Source organism: Citrus clementina, unplaced genomic scaffold (assembly GCF_000493195.1).
Source record: "Citrus clementina cultivar Clemenules unplaced genomic scaffold, Citrus_clementina_v1.0 scaffold_3, whole genome shotgun sequence".
Taxonomy (NCBI): Eukaryota; Viridiplantae; Streptophyta; class Magnoliopsida; order Sapindales; family Rutaceae; genus Citrus; species Citrus x clementina.
Window position 1 is genome coordinate 25,265,144 of NW_006262339.1, and position 21,210 is coordinate 25,286,353.

General features: G+C 35.6%; 2 protein-coding genes and 1 long non-coding RNA gene across 3 annotated transcripts; all 3 read left to right on the forward strand.

Annotated features, from left to right (window-relative positions):
• Positions 1 to 1,684: 1,684 nt before the first annotated feature.
• On the forward strand, positions 1,685 to 6,044 carry LOC18048769 (putative disease resistance RPP13-like protein 1). The gene is made up of 2 exons (XM_006441938.2): positions 1,685 to 5,552; positions 5,882 to 6,044. The coding sequence occupies exon 1, from the start codon at positions 1,685 to 1,687 to the stop codon at positions 5,507 to 5,509; it is 3,825 nt and encodes a 1,274-aa protein (XP_006442001.1). The 3' UTR covers positions 5,510 to 5,552; positions 5,882 to 6,044.
• Positions 6,045 to 6,691: 647 nt separating this feature from the next.
• LOC112100281 lies at positions 6,692 to 8,571 on the forward strand. Its single transcript, XR_002906611.1, has 5 exons — positions 6,692 to 6,709; positions 6,807 to 6,888; positions 7,279 to 7,545; positions 7,731 to 7,790; positions 8,005 to 8,571. It is a non-coding gene; the product is annotated as an uncharacterized LOC112100281 (long non-coding RNA).
• Positions 8,572 to 19,042: 10,471 nt separating this feature from the next.
• LOC18048770 (crocetin glucosyltransferase, chloroplastic) lies at positions 19,043 to 20,773 on the forward strand. Its single transcript, XM_006441939.2, has one exon. The coding sequence runs from the start codon at positions 19,156 to 19,158 to the stop codon at positions 20,608 to 20,610; it is 1,455 nt and encodes a 484-aa protein (XP_006442002.1). The 5' UTR covers positions 19,043 to 19,155; the 3' UTR covers positions 20,611 to 20,773.
• The last annotated feature ends 437 nt before the right edge of the window (positions 20,774 to 21,210 follow it).

Genomic DNA, 21,210 nt, shown 5'->3' on the forward strand with positions numbered 1-21,210 from the left:
AAAGATAAGGGTTATCCTTGTTTACTCTATCGTCTAGAAATTGGAAAATGAAGCTGTGCGGTCCATTGAAGCTTTATAGTAGATGTAGGGAAGGGTTTGATTGTGTATGTTTGTCTGTAGGAACCCTATGAGAATAGGAACCCTAATAATTATTTCTAATTTTACTTCAGACCCACTATTTTAATTCTCATTCCACCTCTTATTTAAATAAGTAAGCATATTATTTATTTTTATTTTTTAATTTCCATTCTCATTCTCAAATAAATAAATAAACACACCATTAGCAAATTGAAGTTGTTTCTATTGAACTGTTGAAGTGCACGCATGCATTTGCTATATATATGATTTTTCAAATCTTTTAGTTAAGTGGAAAAAATAAAGAAGTAAGGTGATTTCATTGAAAATAACGGATAAAAAATATAATTAAATATTTTATTGATAATGAGACAAAACTCATTTATGTGATTTAAAGAAAGAAAGAGTAATGCACAAATTAGGGGTAAAGAGCGAGTGAATCAGTCCCACTGACAGTAAGATTTTTTCATGATCTAATCATATCCTGAGTAAATAACTCAATTATTAATTGGTAGTTAATAAATAAAAAAATAAAAAAAATTAAATTTTACCCATATACTACCACTAAAAGATATACATAATAAGAGATTCTTAAAACCTTAATAAAGCTCAGATGAGAAAATGATCATTTTCCCTTACGTAACCCTGTATATACGTACTACTACGGTCATATGTACTTAGGCAGTGTTTACTTTCTGGAGTGGGAGTGTGGAGTGTGGATTCCTCCCACTCCAGTGTTTACTTACCTTAAAAAAAGAGGGAGTGGGAGTGGGAATCCGTGGGTCCCTCTTCCCATTTTATCCTTATAAAAATAAATAAATAAATAATATCATATTTATTAAAAATAATAATTATATCATATTTATTTTATTAAATTTAATAAAATAAAAATAAATAAATATTATATTTAAATTAATAATATTAAACATTAATTTTAATAAATATTAATTATTTATTTAATTAATAATAATAAATATTTTATTCTAAAAAATATTAATTTTGTACTATATTATCAATAATAATATTTCATTTGTGTTGCTATTATTAATAATTTTTATTCACATAATTTAAATTAAAATTAATAAAAAATTATGATTTACATAATTAAGAATATTAGTAATTATTATTAATTTATAAATATAATAAAATATTTATTTTATTTTTCAAATATATTTTTTATTAATTTTTTAATTACAAATTATAATTCTGTACATAATGTTAAAATTGTAATTTAAAACAATTTACTCCTAATTCAAGACAAACTAAACAAATAATTAGGATTCTGATTGATAATCCATACTTTCATTTAGTCTAAGTAAACACCCTACTCCCACTCCCACTCCACACTCATAATCCAAGGATTCCCACTCCTCAGGATTTCCACTCCAATCCAAAAAGTAAACGCAGCATTAATTCACAAAAGGGGCACTAAACGCAGCATTAATTCACAAAAGGGGCACTGAATTATTCAAGTTTGTAGGGCAGCTGCAGCTTGTGGAGCCCACACAGTGTTCAATCTCATCGATTTCTCTCAGGATTTTGACTTGTGGTTTCCATAATTCACCAACTTCTTTCTGCTTGCTCTCTCTTTTCCATTGATCCGGTTTCCATGGCAGAGCTCTTACTCTCAGCTTTCTTCCAGGCTTTGTTTGACAAGTTGGCTTCCCGTGATTTGGCCAACTTTGTCAGTCAACTTCGAGGAGGGGTTGATTCTGAGCTGAGGAAGTTGGAAAACACTTTGAAGATGATTCAGGCTGTGCTGAGGGATGCAGAGGAGAAGGAAGTGACGAGTGAGACAGTGAAATTGTGGCTGGACAATCTCCGAGACTTGGCTTATGATGCTGAGGATGTACTGGACGAGTTTGATACTGAAGCTTTGAGACAAAAGTCGATGGCAGATCAAGCCAGCACATGCAAATTGAAGAACCTTGTCCCTTCTTGTTTCAACATTTCCGGTGGTTTCAACAGTTCCCGTATGCTTTCCAAGATAGAAAGTATCTCAAACCAGTTGGAACAACTCTTTCAAACAAGAGCTCAACTTGGATTGCAAACGACACCCGGAGGGACATCAGCTGCTTCACAGGAACAGCAAAGACAAGCCAATGCTACTTCAAGTGTGCCAGAGGAACCTGCTGTCTACGGCAGAGATGAAGATAAGGCCAAGATACTTGATATGGTGTTAAGCAATGGATCGACTGATGCCAACTTCCATGCCATATCCATCATCGGCATGCCAGGGGTTGGGAAAACAAAGCTGGCCCAGGAGGTCTACAATGACGAGGCAGTGGAAATATTCGACATAAAGGCATGGCTTTGTGTATCCGACGACTTCAATGTTTTCAGCATCTCAAAGACACTTCTCGCGAAAATCACCTCCAAACCTTTTGATGTAGTGGATATCGACGAGGTGCAGGTTCAATTGAAAAAGGCCGTGGCTAAGAAAAGGTTCTTGTTGGTGTTAGATGATGTTTGGAACGAGAACTACAACTCATGGTCAGCATTGAAAGCTCCCTTCATCACCGCTGCACCCAAAAGTAAGATGATCGTGACCACACGCAATTCCTCCGTTGCGTCAACAATGGGAGCGGTTGAACAATACAATCTAAAGCCTCTATCAAATAAAGATTGTTGGTCTATATTCATGATGCACGCTTATGAGGGTAAGGACATTAATGCAGTTTCAATTTCAGAATCATTTCGTAAGAAAGTAGTTGCAAAGTGCGGTGGTTTGCCACTGGCCGCAAAGACTCTGGGTGGTCTTTTACGCTCAAAGGGAGATGACGAATGGGATGAAATTCTAAACAGCAGTGTATTAGATTTACCTCAAAGTGGCATTCTATCTGTTTTGAGATTGAGTTACCACTATCTTCCATCTCATTTGAAGAGATGCTTCGCTTATTGTGCAATACTTCCAAAAGATTATGAAATCGAGGAGAAGGAACTTGTTTCTCTATGGATGGCTGAAGGCATTATTCAGCAATCAAGAAACAATAGCAAGCAGCCCGAACTTCTGGGTCGTGAGTATTTTCAGGATCTATTGTCGAGGTCAATACTCCAACCTTCAAGTAGTAATACCTCTAAATTTGTCATGCACGACCTCGTTCATGATTTGGCTCGATGGGTTTCTGGAGACACAAGTTTTAGATGGGAAGAGGCCAACAAGACAGTCACCCCTGTACCGAAGGTTCGTCATTTTGCTTATGATCTTAGCCTTTATATTAGCAAGGGCAAGTTTGAGGTCTTGCACGAAGTTCAGCATCTCAGAACATTTCTGCCGTTGTCAATTTCAAGTTTTCGTGGTTACAGCATGAACAATGTGGTATTTTCTGATTTGTTACCAAGGTGTGTGAAATTGAGGGTGTTATCTTTTACCGGTCATTATATCAACAAGTTTCCTACTAGATCAATGAGTGGTTTGAAACATTTGAGGTATCTTAACCTTTCTGCCACATTGATTAGAAAATTACCAGAGTCAGTGTGCTCTCTGATTAACTTGCAAATTTTGTTGTTAAGACGTTGTTTTTGCCTGAGGAAGTTACCATCCAACATCAGAAAGTTGATTAATTTGCGCCGTCTTGATATAATGGGTGCATATTTAATCAAAGAGATGCCATTTGGAATAAAGGAGTTGAAGAATCTTCAGGTGCTATCTAATTTTATTGTGGGCACGGGTACCAGATCATCCGGCTTGAAAGATCTGAAGAGATTAACACTTCTCAATGGAGAACTTTGCATTTCGAGATTAGAGAATGTGAATGACCCGCGGGAGGCAAAAGAAGCTGCATTATGGGAGAAAAAGAATCTAGAAACATTGTCCTTACTGTGGAGGTCTAAGTTTGACAGCTCACGAAGAGAGGTTTTAGAAGAAAGTGTACTTGACGTGCTAAAACCTTATCCAAATATCAAGAAACTCACAATTATGTGCTACGGTGGGCAAAGATTTCCTTCTTGGATAGGAGATCCATCTTTCTCCGTGATAGAGGTCCTTAAATTAGAAAATTGTGAGAATTGCACATCCTTGCCATCGCTTGGGTTGTTGAGTTCACTTAAGCATCTTACAGTTAAAGGTTTGACAAAGCTCAAGAGCATAGGTATTGAGGTTTATGGAAAGGATTGCTCAAAGTCGTTTCAATCATTGAAGATTCTTCGTTTTGAGAATTTGCCAGAATGGGAGCATTGGGACACGGAGTTCAAAGAAAATGGTCTTGTTGCAGGATTCTCTAGCCTCCGTCAACTTTCCATTGTGAAGTGTCCCAAATTCTCTGGAAAATCACTGGAGCATCTGCCTTCATTGGGGAGGCAAAGCACAACTTTAGCATGCTTACCTGAAGAAATTTTAGGCAAGAATTCACAACTGGAAAGCTTGTACATCCAAGATTGCCATTCTCTAAGATTGATTGCAAGGAAGCTATCTTCATCTCTTAAAAGCCTTAAGATTCGGAGTTGTCAAAAATTACAGCAGTTGGTGGATGATGAAGAAGGTGCTTCTTCTTCTTCATCAATGATGCTGAAACACCTAGAGATAGGGTATTGCCCACAGCTGACCAGTTTCTCATCAGGAACCCAGCTACTTGAGGCGCTTGAAGTCCTCCACGTAAGTAATTGTCCATTGCTGGAGTCAATACCTGGAGGTCTGCACAATATTCAGAGCATTAATATAGAAGACTGTGCAAATGTTGTCTCCTTGGCAGAAAGAGGGCTTCCCAACACCATTTCAAGTGTTAAAATATGGAGTTGTGAGAAGCTTCAAGCCCTGCCCAATAACATGCACAGACTACACTCACTTCAATTTTTAGAGGTAAGGCGGTGTCCAAGTCTTGTTTCCTTGGCAGAAAGAGGGCTTCCCATCACCATTTCAAGGGTTTTCATTGAAGATTGTGAGAAACTTAAAGCTCTACCTGACAACATCCACAAATTGAACTCTCTTCAATTTTTAGAGATAAGGCGATGTCCAAGTATTGTATCATTTCCAGAAGAAGGTTTTCCCGCCAGTCTGAAATCACTTGTTATTGGAGGAGATGTGAAAATGTATGAGGCACTCATCCAGTGGGGGTTGCACAAGCTTACCTCTCTTAGACGCCTCTTGATTGCTGAAGAATGTCATGAAGCAGAGTGTTTTCCAGACGAGGAGATTGGAATGACGTTGCCCACCTCTCTAATTGAGTTGCAGCTTTGGGGACTGTCAAAATTGAAATTGCTATCTTCCACGGGTTTTCAGTGCCTCACCTCTCTTGAATATCTGTGTATCCAGAATTGCCTAAATCTCACATCCTTTCCAGAGGTGGGCCTTCCATCCTCACTCTTGGAACTAAAATTAATAATGTGTCCAATGCTTGAAAAAGAGTGCAAAAGGAATAAAGGAAAAGAGTGGTCCAAGATAGCCAACATCCCTCGTGTTGTGATAGACGGAGAAATCATATATACAGTGGAGTAGTTTTTATTAATCATTCCATCTCTTATCATACCCAACAATCAAGGTCAGTTGATTTCTATAATCCACTATAACAAGCTCTTTTGATTCTGCACTTGTATCATTAATCGATCACCTTACCTAAATTGAAAATGCTTATCTCTTTTTATTTTTATTTTCATTTTTATTTTCTGTTTTCTTATTCTTCAGAATGATGCTAGTTGACAGTTTCAAATGACAAATGCTTTGGGAGTAGAAATAATTTTTTTAACTCGTGATGGTGAGTGAGTAGTAATCAAAGAAATTCTTTCAGCTTAGTAAAAATAATAAATGGTACATGCTGTTATGGATTTTATACTATACATTCTAAGGTTCCTTATGTCTGCTTGTTTTCAGGTGATGAATCTATTTTGTTACAGAATTGGATTGAAAGTAAGCTGGGTAATAAGTACACAAGGGCGTTAATTTTTTGGATTTCCTCATGGAGTATGGATATGGGATAAACGAAGTGTCAAAGGCAATTTCAACTTATTGATTTTTCTACTGCTGTGGTTATGATTGAAAGGTAGTCAAAAGAAATTTGCAAACTTATATATAGTGGCAGATTTTGGTAATGCTTTTTATTTTTTTTTGGCCATTTTTGGTCATAGACATTTAGATATTTTAGATCCCGAATTTTAACATTAATTTCATGCCATTTTTACTTCAGAGGGATGTTCAGTGGGAATTGAGTTGCAATTTTAAACTAGAATCGGAGTATGGCATTTTGGAGCTGAGCATACTTGACGAATGATTATATGAACTGCTGTGGTAAGTGGTAACTAAAGAAATTTGTTTGCTTAAGTCAAATTTCATTTTGGTGTTCTGGATATACATGCTTAAGCTCCTCTTATTTATTTCAGGTGATGAATTCATTTTCTTCTTCAAATAAGGGAAGAAAAGTCGGAAAGGTTTAATCTGATCTTGAAGTTAACAGATTGATGTTAATTGTACAACTAGAATGGGCTCTCTTGTCCTACTGTATGATATCAAATTTTCCAATAAGATGGCATTTGTGTACTTATTCCTTCTCCCACCATTTTCTTTCTTTCTGGTGAAGAGTGTCTACTTAATAAGTCTTTGTTTTCTTCAGGATTGCATGAATGCCAAGAATGGAGTGATTAAATAAGTGCTGCTGCGGCCTGCTTTTCCTTCTTTGGTATTGAAGGTAACTCAATTCGGCAGGTGAAGACAGCAGCAACCCAGTAGATAGATGCAATTTAAGGATTGTGTACCTCAATTATACCTTGATATTATTGATAACATGTTAATTATATTTCAGTTCTGCAATTATAAGGAAAATTGAGTCGTCGGCACAGTGCGCAGCAACAGTTGTTCAAACTTCGAACAGTCGGTTTCTGCAGGTAATTAGCTCTTTTTTCTTTTTTCTTTTTTTTTGGGTTATTAATTACATTTTAAGGGTTATTAATTACATTTTAATTAAGTTGATTTTAGGACCTTTAAAGATTCAATTTTTCATTTTCTTTTTCTTCAAAGGGAAGCAAGTGGACTGTATCAAACATACCTGATAAATGAAGTATTCATGCCTGATTTAAAAGTTATTAGCTTTTTCATCCGCTTGATAGTAACTAAATGAGCTTTTGAGCTCAGTGGCATTAATTGTAATAACTGATGTTTTAGATATATTAAACATGCCAAGTTCCATTGTAAATATTATTGATTAAATCTTAAGCTTCTAGTTTTTGCTAAAGATTCATAGATATAAGATATTGTACTGCTTTGTTCTGTTGCAGAGTAATCGATGATAATTTACTGATAAAGAATTTGGTGAAAGCCAACAACTCAAAATGTTTAAGTGAGGGAATGATGAGATCATGTGAGCAAAACCTGGGTATCAGCATCTTAATGGCGATATGGAAATCCTTGTTGAGGCAAAACTACAGTTGAATCAGTTGAAGTTCATCTGATGAGGTGCACAATCTCACATCTCTCAAGTAAATGCTGTCCTACAGTCCTAGATATTGAAGCTTTTCGCATTTCAACAACTTTTTGCAAGACAGGTGAGGATGGTGGGAAAACTAAAAATCTGGACCACCAGCTAACTCCTAGTCATTGCCACCCTTGGATGTTTCTGGATTTGATCAAACCAAAAAGACTTTTGAAGTTGTTATTTTATGTCTTCATAAAACTATAATGACCAAGCCGCCAGTGTAACATTCCTGAAAGAATATTGTGATTGCTTCAGAATATGCTCGGTGCATAACAAAGACATCCTCGTAGAAAAGCATACATAGCTAATAACCAGGTAAATATTCCTTGATTCTTGCCAGGTAACTTCTATTCCCAGGTTTCCAGATAATTTACATTTCAGAAATTGTTCTTAGTTGAAGAATCTGATTTACATTTTGTTTTCCAGAATATGTACATTTTACAATATGATGTGCTTTAGTTGCAGTATCTGGGGCACCTTTCGAATTTCACTTGCCTTTTTCTTTGTTTGCATGTGATTTGACTTGAAGGATGCCAACATGGCTAGATATTTGAAGAAACACCAAAAGAGGCTTAATGCCAGGGGAACTTTCTCGGGCACTTTTGCTCCCAAGCCTTTAATCCCACAAACAAATTCAGGGAGTGAATGCATGCCATTCATTTGTGGTCCCAAAAACAGGTTGATACCTGGCCGCTGGTACTGAACATCTCTGCAATTTGGAAGCAGGGTAATAATTGTGTTGACACACAAGCTTCAAACTGTTAAAGCTATACCCTTCTTGCTTCAGGAATCCATGTTGTATGTCTCAAATTCTGAAAGCAAATGAGAATTACTGCTTCCTTTAAGGCACCATTCCAAGATCTGCTTTTGTATTCATTCAATCAGATCAATCATATGGATTGTCAACTTTCAAGGATACGATGAATTATGAGTGAACAGAGGACTTGGAGGAAGAATCATTAAGAACAGAGCAAAAACTGAGAAGCAGATAAGAGGAAGTTGGCTATCATTGAAGAAGAGGCAGCTTGCATTGCTTTAGTTAATGATGATAACCGTCAAACATGCTCTTGGTTTGTATGTTAACATGATTGGAGTATGAGAGAAACTACATTTGTCTAATTTTTTTGACTTCATTGATTTTTTTTCCCCTCTCACTTAATCTTCAAATCAAAATCTCATCTTTGATCAAACTTGATCACAAAATATTATTAATGTTTGATACTACTTGTCAAGAAATTGCTAAAATGTTTATTCACTACGAATACTGTTGAACCAAGATCAGTAAATGACCAATCTTGATGCCACAAGATCTGACTAAACTCTTTGATTATTCACCAAGGGACAAAAGAAATTAACAATTGAAACAAACCGCGTGGAATCAAATTAGTTATATTCGGTTATACAAGCTGAGGTGGCAAGCTGAGTCAGCAAGGGTGGGTCCCCAGGTGGTTTAAATCGGTTGTTATAACCAGCTGTATTAACTGATAGCTATATAAGCTACAGTGAGAGCTGATCAGATTAGTTCTACGGAGTGAGATCGATTGTGTGGGTTTTCTAGTGAGGAGAATATCTTTGTGTGAGTGAAATCAGTTCTTGCTCTTGGAAGAATCCATTTTAATCTTGTTCATCTTCTAATAAAGCTTTAGCTCTGCTGTTCCTGATCGTGGATGTAGGTACTTTGGTACCGAACCACGTTAACTCTGTCTTGAGTCTTTAAGTTTCTTTTCTTACTCTGGAATGTTTCGCTGTGTCCTCTGGTTCTGGTTTCTTGCTTGTTTGTGATTGGTTTCTGCTTAAGAAGGGTTTACGAATTTGGTCTGTTGCATTAACAAACAGAAACGGAATCAAAGAAATCACAAATAAAGAACACACACAGCAATTACAGAGGATTCAGCCAAAGATGGCCAGCGTCCTCTTGAACAAGAACAAATTACAACGGTGAAGGAATTTTCACAGGCTACAGAATGAACCCAGCTCCAGCCTCTAAGGCTTTATATACAGCTCACAATGGATATGGAAAGGTCCCCTACTTACCAAACAGGTCGTTCCCGCTTCCTGTAACGGCCGTAGCGCCTTTTCATTCAGCTGATACACGTGCAACGCAGGTGTACTGAAAATATTTTCTTTGGTGGGTGATTGCACGTGCCTCGCAGGTGAGTCACTCAGCGCACACCGCTGACACATGATCGAAGTCGTACGCATCATGTAAAATAAAGCCGACATGGCATCCATAAGGAAACGACGGCACAGTGACTCTTATTTTCATAAACCGACTTTGTTGTCTGCTATTTATTTCTGATTCAATAGCCTGTCCCGTATATTCGTCCGAAAAATGGATGTTTGCCACAGCAAAAATTTTCCAATTAATTAATGAAATAAAATATTGACTAATTTTCTTTTTCTTTTTTTAACAAACAATTAGTAATACTAGCAATTCCATGCGACAACTGGAAGGAGTTAATTGTTGTTTGAGGAATTAAATAGAGCGACCGTGATCTCCTCCAAGTGAAAGTGAGCAAATGGTTGAGCAGGTCACCTTGACTAGGTGGTATGAGCTTGATCAAATCACCTCGACCAAGTACAATGAGGTTGAGCAGATCGCCTTGACCAGGTGGTGTGAGCTTGAGCAGATGACCATGTGGTATGAGCTTGAGCAAATCACCTCGACCAGGTGCTATGAGCTTGAGCAGATCACATCGACCAGGTGCTATAAGGTGGAGCAGATCACCTCGACCAGGTGCTATGAGGTGGAGCAGATCACCTCGACCAAGTGCTATGAGCTTGAGCAGATCAAATCGACCAGGTGCTATGAGGTGGAGCAGATCATCTCGACTAGGTGCTATGAGGTGGAGCAGATCACCTCGACTAGGTGCTATGAGCTCGAGCAAATCACCTCGACTAGGTGCTATGAGCTCGAGCAAATCACCTCGACCAGGTGTTATGAGCTCGAGCAGATCACCTCAACCATGTGCTATGAGCTTAACCAGATCACCTCGACCAAGTGGTCTAAACTTGAGCAGATCACCTCGCCCAGGTGATGACCAGGAATAAAGACTCAGTTAAAATAAACCACCACAAAGCTCCTCCGAAAAATCAGGGTATTAATTTGATCAATTAATGGTTATTGTCACGATCTAAGGCCGTGGATGTGGGGTGTTTTATAAAATCCCCGAGAAAACCACGCAAAGGGGGAGAGCTCTTTTTCCCTTGATCTCACTGAGAAATTCTTTCTGGAGACTCTACTTTACTTTTCTGCAAATTATTCAAAGAGCTTTTGGTTTTAAGGCAATGTTTATTAAACCATATGAGAAATGGCATATTTGGCTTTTCTTATAACCTCATAACTGACTTGAGCATCGGAGGGTTTACGCCGGAAAAACTTTCGGCACCTCTGACCATCTTCTGTAATTTCAGGTACTTATTGATCGTCAGCTTGAAGATTATATGCTCATAACTGTTCTGCTCATAGTCAGAGAATATTCTCAGAGATCAATCAGCAGCTTCCCACCAACAAATTTAATACTGATGCAGGGATCTGAAACTGAGTCACTAACCAATTGGTTCAGATTTCGGCATCAACAATTGTCCTGCTATTAATCGGACTTTTTTGAGTCCAGAGACTTTTCTTTCCTTGGAGAAAAATTGCACCATGCGTCCAATCACTTGGCAAAATTCAACGTGTAACGCCTTTGAATTTTTTTTTCCCTCTCTTTATTAATTATTATGGTAGTTCTTAGATAGATAATAAGAATTTGTTGTTTCTTTTTTATTGGTTTATTCAAGAAATTCAGAGAATGATTCTAGGCTTCTCCAAGTTACTAGAATTATTTAAAATTTCTTAATGTTACATTTATTAATTACGCAAGACATGTGCACCTACATTATTACTTGCATTTGTTATGCATTTATTATTTATATTTTTCATAAAAGCCTCTATTTATTTAAAGATGCAAACATTCATATTTACATTTATTTAAGCTTTTTACATATTTATTGTTGCTTTCCTAAAGTTTCTTTATTCAAGTTTACTTTAAATTTATTCAAGTTTACTTTATATTACACTTATTAAAGATTTACTTTATATTTATTATTGTTTTACTAATTTTTTTTTAATAAAGTTTATTTTAATTTATTATTACACTTATTAAAGTTTGCTTTGATTATACTTATTAAAAATTTGCTTTATATTTATTCTTTCTTTAATAAAATTGCTTTGTTAAAGTTTACTTTATATGTATAATTGCATTTATTATTGTTTGCTTTAAATTTGTTGAATCTTGAAAACGTGGACTCGGAGAAGGAAGCATAATTATTCAACTTCTTTCAATTGTTCATCTTCATTCTCTCTCAATTCCAAAAATCTAAATTCTAGGTTTCTCATAGCAACCTTCTCCAAATCTTCAATAGAGTTAGAGATCTTAATTAATTTGGAAGCTTCTTGATTTGGTGAGTCTTTATTTGCTTATGTTTTTAAAGACCAAATTCACAAAATTATTTATACCACAAAATGAACTCGAAAAATTCTGAATTTTTAAACAGAAGTTAATATATCTGTTTAATATTTCTAGTTTTAATTTCATAATTTTCTGATTAATACATAATTTCATAAAAATCTCGGAATCAATAATGTTCTCACTACAAGAAAAAGTGCCTACTATGACAAGCAAAAACTGTCATAGTAGGGGGTGGATGACAGTTGTTTATACCGTCATTGTAGCCACCATCAAGAATTGATGACAGAACAATACCAATTATAATCTGTGATAGATATTGCCAATCACATAACTGTCATAACTTTATTTAGAGGAGAATATAATAAATTTGAATTTGGCTCTTTTTTTTTAAATTTGCATGCCATATTTTGAATTTTTTGGCGGGAAAATTAAATTTGGCGCGAAATGCAAATTATAATTAAATTAATTTTCTCAATTAAATCAAAAATTGAAATTATATTTAATAAAAAATGGGTATTTTGTTTGCATCATGAAATTATTATCATTTTAATAACAATCCTGCAATTAATTTATTAGAAATTAATATTTCATAAATTAGCTAATTAATTAGATTATTAAAATTAATATTGCAACTAAAAATTCACTGACAAAGAAAATGAAATGGATAACATTGACTAAGATTTCATAATTGTCAGCAAACATAATTTAATCAAATTCGAGAGTGACAAGTCCAACATAAATAGAAGAAGAGTATTGTAACAACCTAAAAACTAAATTCCAGAAACATGTACAACACAAATGAACCATGATCAGTTCAATTCCAGTAGTCATAATTGTCATCACCATTTCAAGTTTTATTGCAAAAGGTTAAAGGATTACTAGATTTATTTTATAAATATGGTTTGGGTAATGATCCTTCAAGACCTCGTAAAGATGCCTATGGAAAACAAGTAATAATTACTTCACTGCATATCTAAATAATTATAACTAATTATATTGCTAAGAAAATAAGTAATTAATTACTTTATGCAACAATAACAATTTTTTTCCAAGCCATAGAATCATACAATGTCATCAATTGATAAATATAATTCAGCTTGTTTATTGTCAAAGACCCCAAGATAAATTTCACTAAATGATGATCTAGTCAACCCTCAACAAGCGTACTTGCAAAGAACATCTATTTTTGCTGGTACTTTGTATTCCTGCATATTCTTAATAGATTTCTTTATATAACTAGAATAATAAAAAATATTATTATTAATTTAAGACATATCAAAGAAAAACAATAATTATAGAGATGTGTTGGGAAAAGAACTCACACAAGCAGTTGCAAAGTAAGTGGAAACAAACTATGTCCCCTTTTTTGTGATTAAAACAGGATATGTACCATACATTAACAAACAGAAAATAAACCAACACAATCTAAAACAATAAATCAACCACAAGAGGCACATATTTTTACGTGAAAAACCTAAATCGAGAAAAACCATAGGATGGTAGTCCGATAGAACCTTCAACTATATTAATAATGGGATTACAGAAAAAATTATCTCTAGATAATACTAGAGGCTAACAACATAAAAACATCAAGAATCTCAAAATCTTGGCCTATAGTAACAGCTTAATATTTATCGATCTAACAAGTAGGTATCTCAAATAACAACCATCAGAAGGATAAAAAAAAAATCAAGACAAGTAGGATTGTAGAGGTGATGCCAATAACTTACCCACTAAATTCAAGTGAAAACGGAGTTAAAATGGCATTTCGATCGTCCAATCAAAACTTGAAACTCTTGGCTCAAAAATCAAATATTACACCATTGTCTATTTTTTTTCTCTCTTGTATTTTTCTTCTCTTTTCTATCATTGTTGCAATTTGCTTTTCTTTTCTTTTTCTTTCATATATATTATTATTTGGCTAATTTCATCTAACTCCAAAACTTAATATTAATTGCACATCAAGTGAGCCTTTTAGACTTGAGGCTTTAGGGCCAACCAAATAAGATAGACCCAAAAATATGTACCCCAATATCATTTAAGATGACAAATTGTTTAGGCCAAGTATCAACGCCATGAGTCATGGGGCCAACTGTTGTGGCTTGGCTTGGGGCCTTGTGCCGAGTCTTGACAGCAAATGGGTGTGCTTGTGGTGAGCGCGGAAATAAGGCAGGGTTGGTGCATTGGCTAGGGCGCGGCAGCAAGGCGTACGTTGTGGCATGGCCACAAGCAATACAGGACAGCGCGCACGAGAGCGTGTGTGGGTGGCGCACGCAGTATCTAGCAAGAGCATGGGTGCAATGGGCGCACGAGTGTGTGGTACAGTGGGCGGTCGAGCACGGGGCATGATGGGCGTGTGAACACAAGGCGTTGAGGTGCGCAAGTGCGAGGCACAATAGTGCGCAAGCGAGCATGGCACAAGACGCGCGAGCATGGGGCTCAACAACATGTGAGTCAGCTATTGGATTGCGTGAACAGTTGCGAGATTTTGGCATATTTGTGTACCAGAGTGCGCACGAAAGTGCAGCGACATGAGGCATGCATGTAGGGGCTGAATCATGCGAAAATAAGAGGCGTTCATACGCAGACTGGGTAAGGACAATGGTTGTTGGATGTGGAGCATGGTTGGCTGCAACTCTCCAAGAAATGGGCCTAAAATTAAGCGTGAGTGGCAGTTGCGAGTACAACTAGAGTGGGAGAACATGGTCTTGATCATGTGCCTAAAAATGATGAGCAAGATAGTGGGTGTGGCAGTTACAACTCATGATTCCTTACTAATGGACATGGTGAGCAACGATTGCTCAAATCAAAGGGGAGTGGAGATGTACTCATAGGATTATGCTTAGTGGGTGCCTAAAAACTTGGGGAGGGATTTAAGGTGGCGTGAGAGTGGCGCACCACCTAACCTTAGCAAGTGGGGGTGTCACTTGCAAACCATGCATATAAATAGTGATGGGGATGTATGTTGGGGCGCGAGTTTTGAGTTGAGCATTTTGTCCTTGAGCATAAACCTAAAATTGTTTGTAAATCTTTTCTTATTGTGGAAATAGAAAAGTTGGGGGTTGGTGCCTTAGTAAAAAGCCAAATACTTGTGCTCTTGTGTTGTGTGTGTGTTGTTCTTTGTGTTGGCGAGAAAGTGTTCTTGCATAACCTCCATTTACGAGTGCTGACATGCTTCTTGTTAAATTGCTTCCGTTGGGTTTGGGTTGGCTGGCTAAGTGGAGTTCTTAGTGCCATCACGCGGGTTGCCACACCTAGCTTATAAAAGCCCGGTGACACCAAGCAACATGGGATCCAATGACATGGCTAACAAGAACTAAGTCATACCCAATAAGCCTTGGTAAAAAGGCATCTCCTTTAATTGCAATATTAACAGCCACATGAACATATGTGACTATCAATGGTACTCTATGCACAGTCACATTAGGATAATTTTTTCTAACATTGTACCTTTGGCTATAACATTTTTTTGTTGCCCACTGCTAACTTGCATGATTTGCCTTGCATTATCTATGTGTAAAAGTATTAATCATAGCATTATAAGTGATAAAAATTTAAACTTTGAGATTTGGAAAAAAAAAGTGCACTTATTTTTTCATATATACCTATTTCTTCTTAAAGCACTAATTTTACATATATACTTGTTTATTCTTGGAGTACTTTTTCTCTATTCTTGGTTCCTTAGAGCAACTACCCTTTTCTGAGGGAATTTTTAGTGACTGGATCAATATGACTCCATTCTTTTGGAACATTTTGTTGACCTATATGGTTATACAGTCTTTCAATTTTGACTATAACAAACCATGTGTCAATGGTAGAATATGAAATGCATTGTTCATAAGCTTAAGGTATTCAAATGCACAAAACTCTATCTAGACAAGAATGGGCATTAGGGTCACTAAGCTTAGATATTTCATTTTGTAAAGCTCATTTGAACAAATGAATGCATGATCAAAGCATTTAAAAGCTCAACTTATTCTCTCATTATATTTTAAGAAAAAATCATTTACGTGGAAATATAATCTCATAAAATGAGTTATTGAACTCTACTAAGAATGATTTGAAAGGTTTCGAAAAAAAAAATGTTATTTTAAGTTGAACGGACACAGTCACTCATATGGTAAAGTTACAAGCAAAGTGGTATAGTGTGGTTGGGAATTTATGTTCTCAGATGATGGTTGGGGATGAGATCAAAGAGACGGGTAGCTAGGAGTACAATTATTTCCTTGTACATTTATATAGCTATTTCGGTAGGTTTGGAAAAATCTATACATTTTAGTACTCAAACGATAAACCACTAACTTCAAGTAGGTAGTCGATAAGGTTGAGAAATGTTTCTAAAATTAAGCAGCATACCGCTAGACTTGAAACAGCTAATCAAGTGGGTTGATATAAGGTTCTAGAATGAAACGGCAAACCATTTACTCATAAGCGGCAAGCTAACTTCCAATAGAGGGGTCTTTGGATCAAATGGCAAACTGATTAAATCACAAGCCACAAGTCGACTTCAATCAATGAACTCTAAATCGACAACTCCCAAGCAGCAATCTAATTGTGAAAAAATTTCAAACTTATGCATAACGGTAACTAGCCACATAAGCAAATAGCAATCCATTTCATTACGAGCGGTAAACCGATTATGCTTGAAAAGTCAATAATGGCTAATTTTATTGATCAATCTAAATAAATAGCCAAGGAAAACTCATTTCAAATTGAACTTTTGAAATCCATATTAGAGTTTAAAATAGAAAAAAAAGTCTCGAGTTTTTTTATTTGCTGACACACATTTATTGATTTGTATTTGAGCTATCATTGCAAATATACTCCTGAAGAGTGCAATCTTTGTAAACTCCAGTTTCATTTCAAAAAATGAGTGCTAGTGAGTGTGTAAAGGTTTATTGAAAAAGGGATATATAATCATCTCTCGTTGATAGTGTGGGTGTGTAAAGGTTTATTGAGTGTGTAAAGGTTAATCTATCAACGAGAGATGATTAAATAATCTGATTAAAGTTAATGATCAATATGTATAAAACGTAAAGCCGCGTCAACTTTCAAGAAAACTGAAAAAATAGTACAATATATATATATATGAAGCTCCATCTTTAAAATCTTGAGAAGCAGATACATTTTCTTTTAATAATTTAAACATATCGAGTACCCTATAGCCTCTGTAGAGTAGTATCAACAATATTTAACTAGAACTAAACTCCTCATGTCAATTTCAGAGGTGACTTTAATTATAGGCGAACATGACAATTGTCTAAAGTTTCATTTAGAAAGACCTCATTAATTTTTTTTGAGTATTTCATTAATAATTTTTTAATTAATAAAGATTTTTTAAAATTACATAATGTGAGAAAAATTTATTAAACATCTCTGTAATTAATAATTATCATATAATTAAGAGTTATTTTCTATAGAATATCTATATTTGGTAACCTTATTGTTAAAAAAATATAATTAATAAAATTGTCTAACTATTAATTTATTCATTCTTATTTTTTCTAAGAAAAGTAAATAAATTACTTACCTTTTTAGTTTCTTAAGAAAACTTAATTATTTAATGTTAGAATCTTTAACTTTGAGTATTCTTTTTAATTTCTATTAAAATGAGGAATTGACCTGTGGTAGATTCAGTAAAAAATAAATAAGAATTTCTAATTGTAAACCTTATAATCTAAAAAATCATAGACAAAAAAATTTCTTACTCTCTCCTCTACAAAGAAAATTATTACATACATTAGTTCATTTAGAAAAGAAAAACATTAGTTTCTTGAACTAGAAAGTCCATATGCATTATGTGATCATCAATTCGTCATCTCAAATTTTAATATACTCCATTCTAAATATTCTATTTGAAAATAATATTATTCTTATTTATTTATTTTTGTAAAAATTCTAATGAAAGTAAATTTTTAGATTTTGTTTTTGAAATATTTTAGGCTCTTCTTTATTATTATTGAAATTCAAAAACTAAAAATGAAATAAATTTTGAGCTCTATTATAATTTTTTTTAATATTAAAGTTTTTAAATAAAAAGAGGTCTCGTAAAAGAAAATTTTACCTATGGCCAATTTCTCTAATTTTTAAAATACATATTTTAAATATCAAGTTCTCTACAAAATCTTTAAAAAAAAAAAACTATTTCTTGTAGTATTGGATATCGATGAATGAATATCGGCATCCACAAGATTCCAAATCAGTTGTTGGGTTTTCAGAAAACACATAATAACAAGCAGACACAAAAAGCTTATAGTTGTGGCTCCACAATCACGCAGTCCAGATCAGCTCCCGTCCATGTAATCAATATATGGTCCAACTAGATGCCTCGTGACCTTTCTCACCCGGCTAACAGCGAGTCAAGATATCTCACCGTCACCGGCACTGCACTTACCGCATTCAGAATTTTCAGATCCACCTGTCCATAACCTTCCCCAGGTCACTGCCACGGGCGTTCCCGCCACCACCATAGCTCCAATCGCCATCAGTCCCTAATAACCAAATCACCAACCCAACAGCTCACATCCGCCTAACAGGCCGATATCCTTCGTTTGATATTTTTCTTTTGTTTTTCTTTTATTTATTTTGAGTCTCCTAATTATTTTATGTTTTAATTTTTTTTAATTTTTTAATTTTTCTATTTCCTTGTCTTTATGGTGTTTGTTTTCTGCTCCCGAGATCTTTTATATATGATCGTAAATGGTGTCGATTCACAGTTTGGATCAGAATCGTATCAGCGTTCAAATGGAGAGAGTTTGCTTATATTGGAGTTGATGAATAATTCTAATGGTGGTGCAATGAGATTTCGATGACCTGGCCATGTCGCTGATGGCATGGGTTGAGGCCTCATCGAGAGTCAGGCTGGGAATACTTGAGATGAAGTGGTTATCATTGCTGAGGTTTTGTAGTTTTTTAGTTCTGTTCTGCAGTTAATTAGCATTATGTTGTGGTGTATTCTATTATTTTTTATATTCTTATTTTCTTATCCCATATATTGTGCAATATGGTCTTGTATTTATTAATCTTCAATGATTGTGTTTGTATAAATATATATATATATATATATATGTAGCATATTCCAAGAAGGTTTTGACAAAAAAAAAAAGTTGTTTGGTCCACTGAAAACTGGACGTGGCTGAGACGAAATCCGCTGTAAATACGTGTCCTTTAATCATCATCTCGAACTTCATTCTATCAAAGTGCATGCCCTATTTAAACCTCCCACCATGTGCACTCAGACTCAAGTGTGCACGCAAATGCCAAAAAACAAGCACATGGAGCAGCAACAGCAACCCCACTTTCTACTATTAACATTTCCAATACAAGGCCACATTAACCCATCCCTCCAATTCGCCAGGCGTCTTACGCGCATTGGTACACGTGTCACCTTCGCCATCGCCATCTCCGCCTACCGCCGCATAGCCAATAATCCCACGCCCGAAGACGGCTTGTCGTTTGCCAGCTTCTCCGATGGATATGACGACGGATTCAATTCCAAACAAAATGATCGGACGCACTACATGTCGGAGTTCAAGCGTCGTAGCTCCGAAGCCCTGGCTGAGCTCATCACGACCAGTCAAAACGAGGGTGGTCAACCGTTTACTTGCTTGGTTTACCCTCAACTCCTTCCTTGGGCTGCTGAAGTGGCGCGTGCGTATCACCTCCCTTCGGCGCTACTCTGGCTTCAACCAGCCCTCGTTTTCGACGTTTATTACTATTACTTCTATGGATATGGCGATCTAATTGAAGGGAAGGTTAATGATTTGATAGAGTTACCGGGACTGCCGCCACTCACCGGCCGTGATCTTCCTTCTTTCCTAGATCCCAGAAATTCAAATGATGCTTACTCTTTCGTATTACCTTCTTTTAAAGAACAAATGGAGGCAATTGTTGAAGAAACCAATCCAAGAATTCTTGTCAACACGTTCGACGCATTAGAAGCTGAGACCTTGAAAGCTATCGATAAGTTCAATATGATCGCAATCGGACCGTTAGTTGCATCGGCGTTGTTGGACGGAAAAGAACAGTACGGAGGCGATCTTTGCCAGAATAGTTCAATAGAGTATTATATGGAATGGCTAAGCTCGAAGCCCAAATCATCTGTTATCTACGTGGCATTCGGAACCATATGCGTTCTGGAGAAGCGTCAAGTGGAGGAAATTGCACGGGGGTTGTTAGATAGTGGCCATCCATTCTTGTGGGTCAGTAGAGAAAGCGACAATAAAGATAAAGATAAAGATAAAGGAGAAGATGACGTGATGATGAAGTACAAAGAAGAGCTGAATGAGAAGGGAATGATAGTGCCGTGGTGTTCACAAGTGGAGGTTCTGTCACATGAAGCGGTGGGGTGTTTTGTAACGCACTGTGGGTGGAGTTCGAGCTTAGAAAGTTTGGTATATGGCGTGCCTGTGGTGGCGTTTCCTCAGTGGACAGATCAAGGGACAAACGCTAAAATTATTGTGGACTTCTGCAAAACCGGAGTGAGAGTGAAGGCAAATGAAGAAGGGATTGTAGAAAGTGATGAGATTAACAGGTGTTTGGAGTTGGTGATGGGAGAAGGAGATGATTTTAGAAGAAATTCTTTGAAATGGAAGGATTTGGCCAGAGATGCCGTCAAACAAGGAGGGTCTTCACATAAGAATCTCAAGGCTTTTGTTGATGACTTTAGCACCAGCAAGTAGTTTTATCTTCTTCTTTTTTTTCCTCGTTTTTACTCTTTGAATATGGGAAGATTTAATATATAGAAGAAAGACATTTGTAACGATTTTTACTTTTTATCCTCATCTGTCATATGGCATGATGGTTACGCGACGATCGTTAATTTTGGTGTCAAGAAAATTTGATGACGGATTTTATATGTCAGGAAATGCATGATATATTATCCATTATAATTCTATCATAAATATTTTGATAATAAATTATCATGCATGATTAACATTTATTATAATCACTTTCAAAGCATGACTAATATCTATCGCAAGAGAATGATACATATAAATGAATTTGGCTGGAATTCCAAAATCTAAATAAATTTGACGAAATTTTAAAACTTTTAAATGAGTTGGGCTGGAATTACAAAATTATTTTATCTAATTATTAATTTATTCAATTAATTGTATTTATTATTGAATTAAATTTTAATTTTGAAATATATTCTTTTATAAATTATTATTATGATGATGATGATATGTGTATGTACTCCAAAATTATATAAATATATACAAATTAAGAATTTAAAATTAATTAAACTACATAATAATAACATGAATATATTATTTGTT

Coding starts and splice junctions, on each gene's coding strand:
- LOC18048769 (XM_006441938.2), top strand. CDS start 1,685: ATGGCAGAGCTCTTACTCTCAGCTTTCTTCCAGGCTTTGTTTGACAAG.
- LOC18048770 (XM_006441939.2), top strand. CDS start 19,156: ATGTGCACTCAGACTCAAGTGTGCACGCAAATGCCAAAAAACAAGCAC.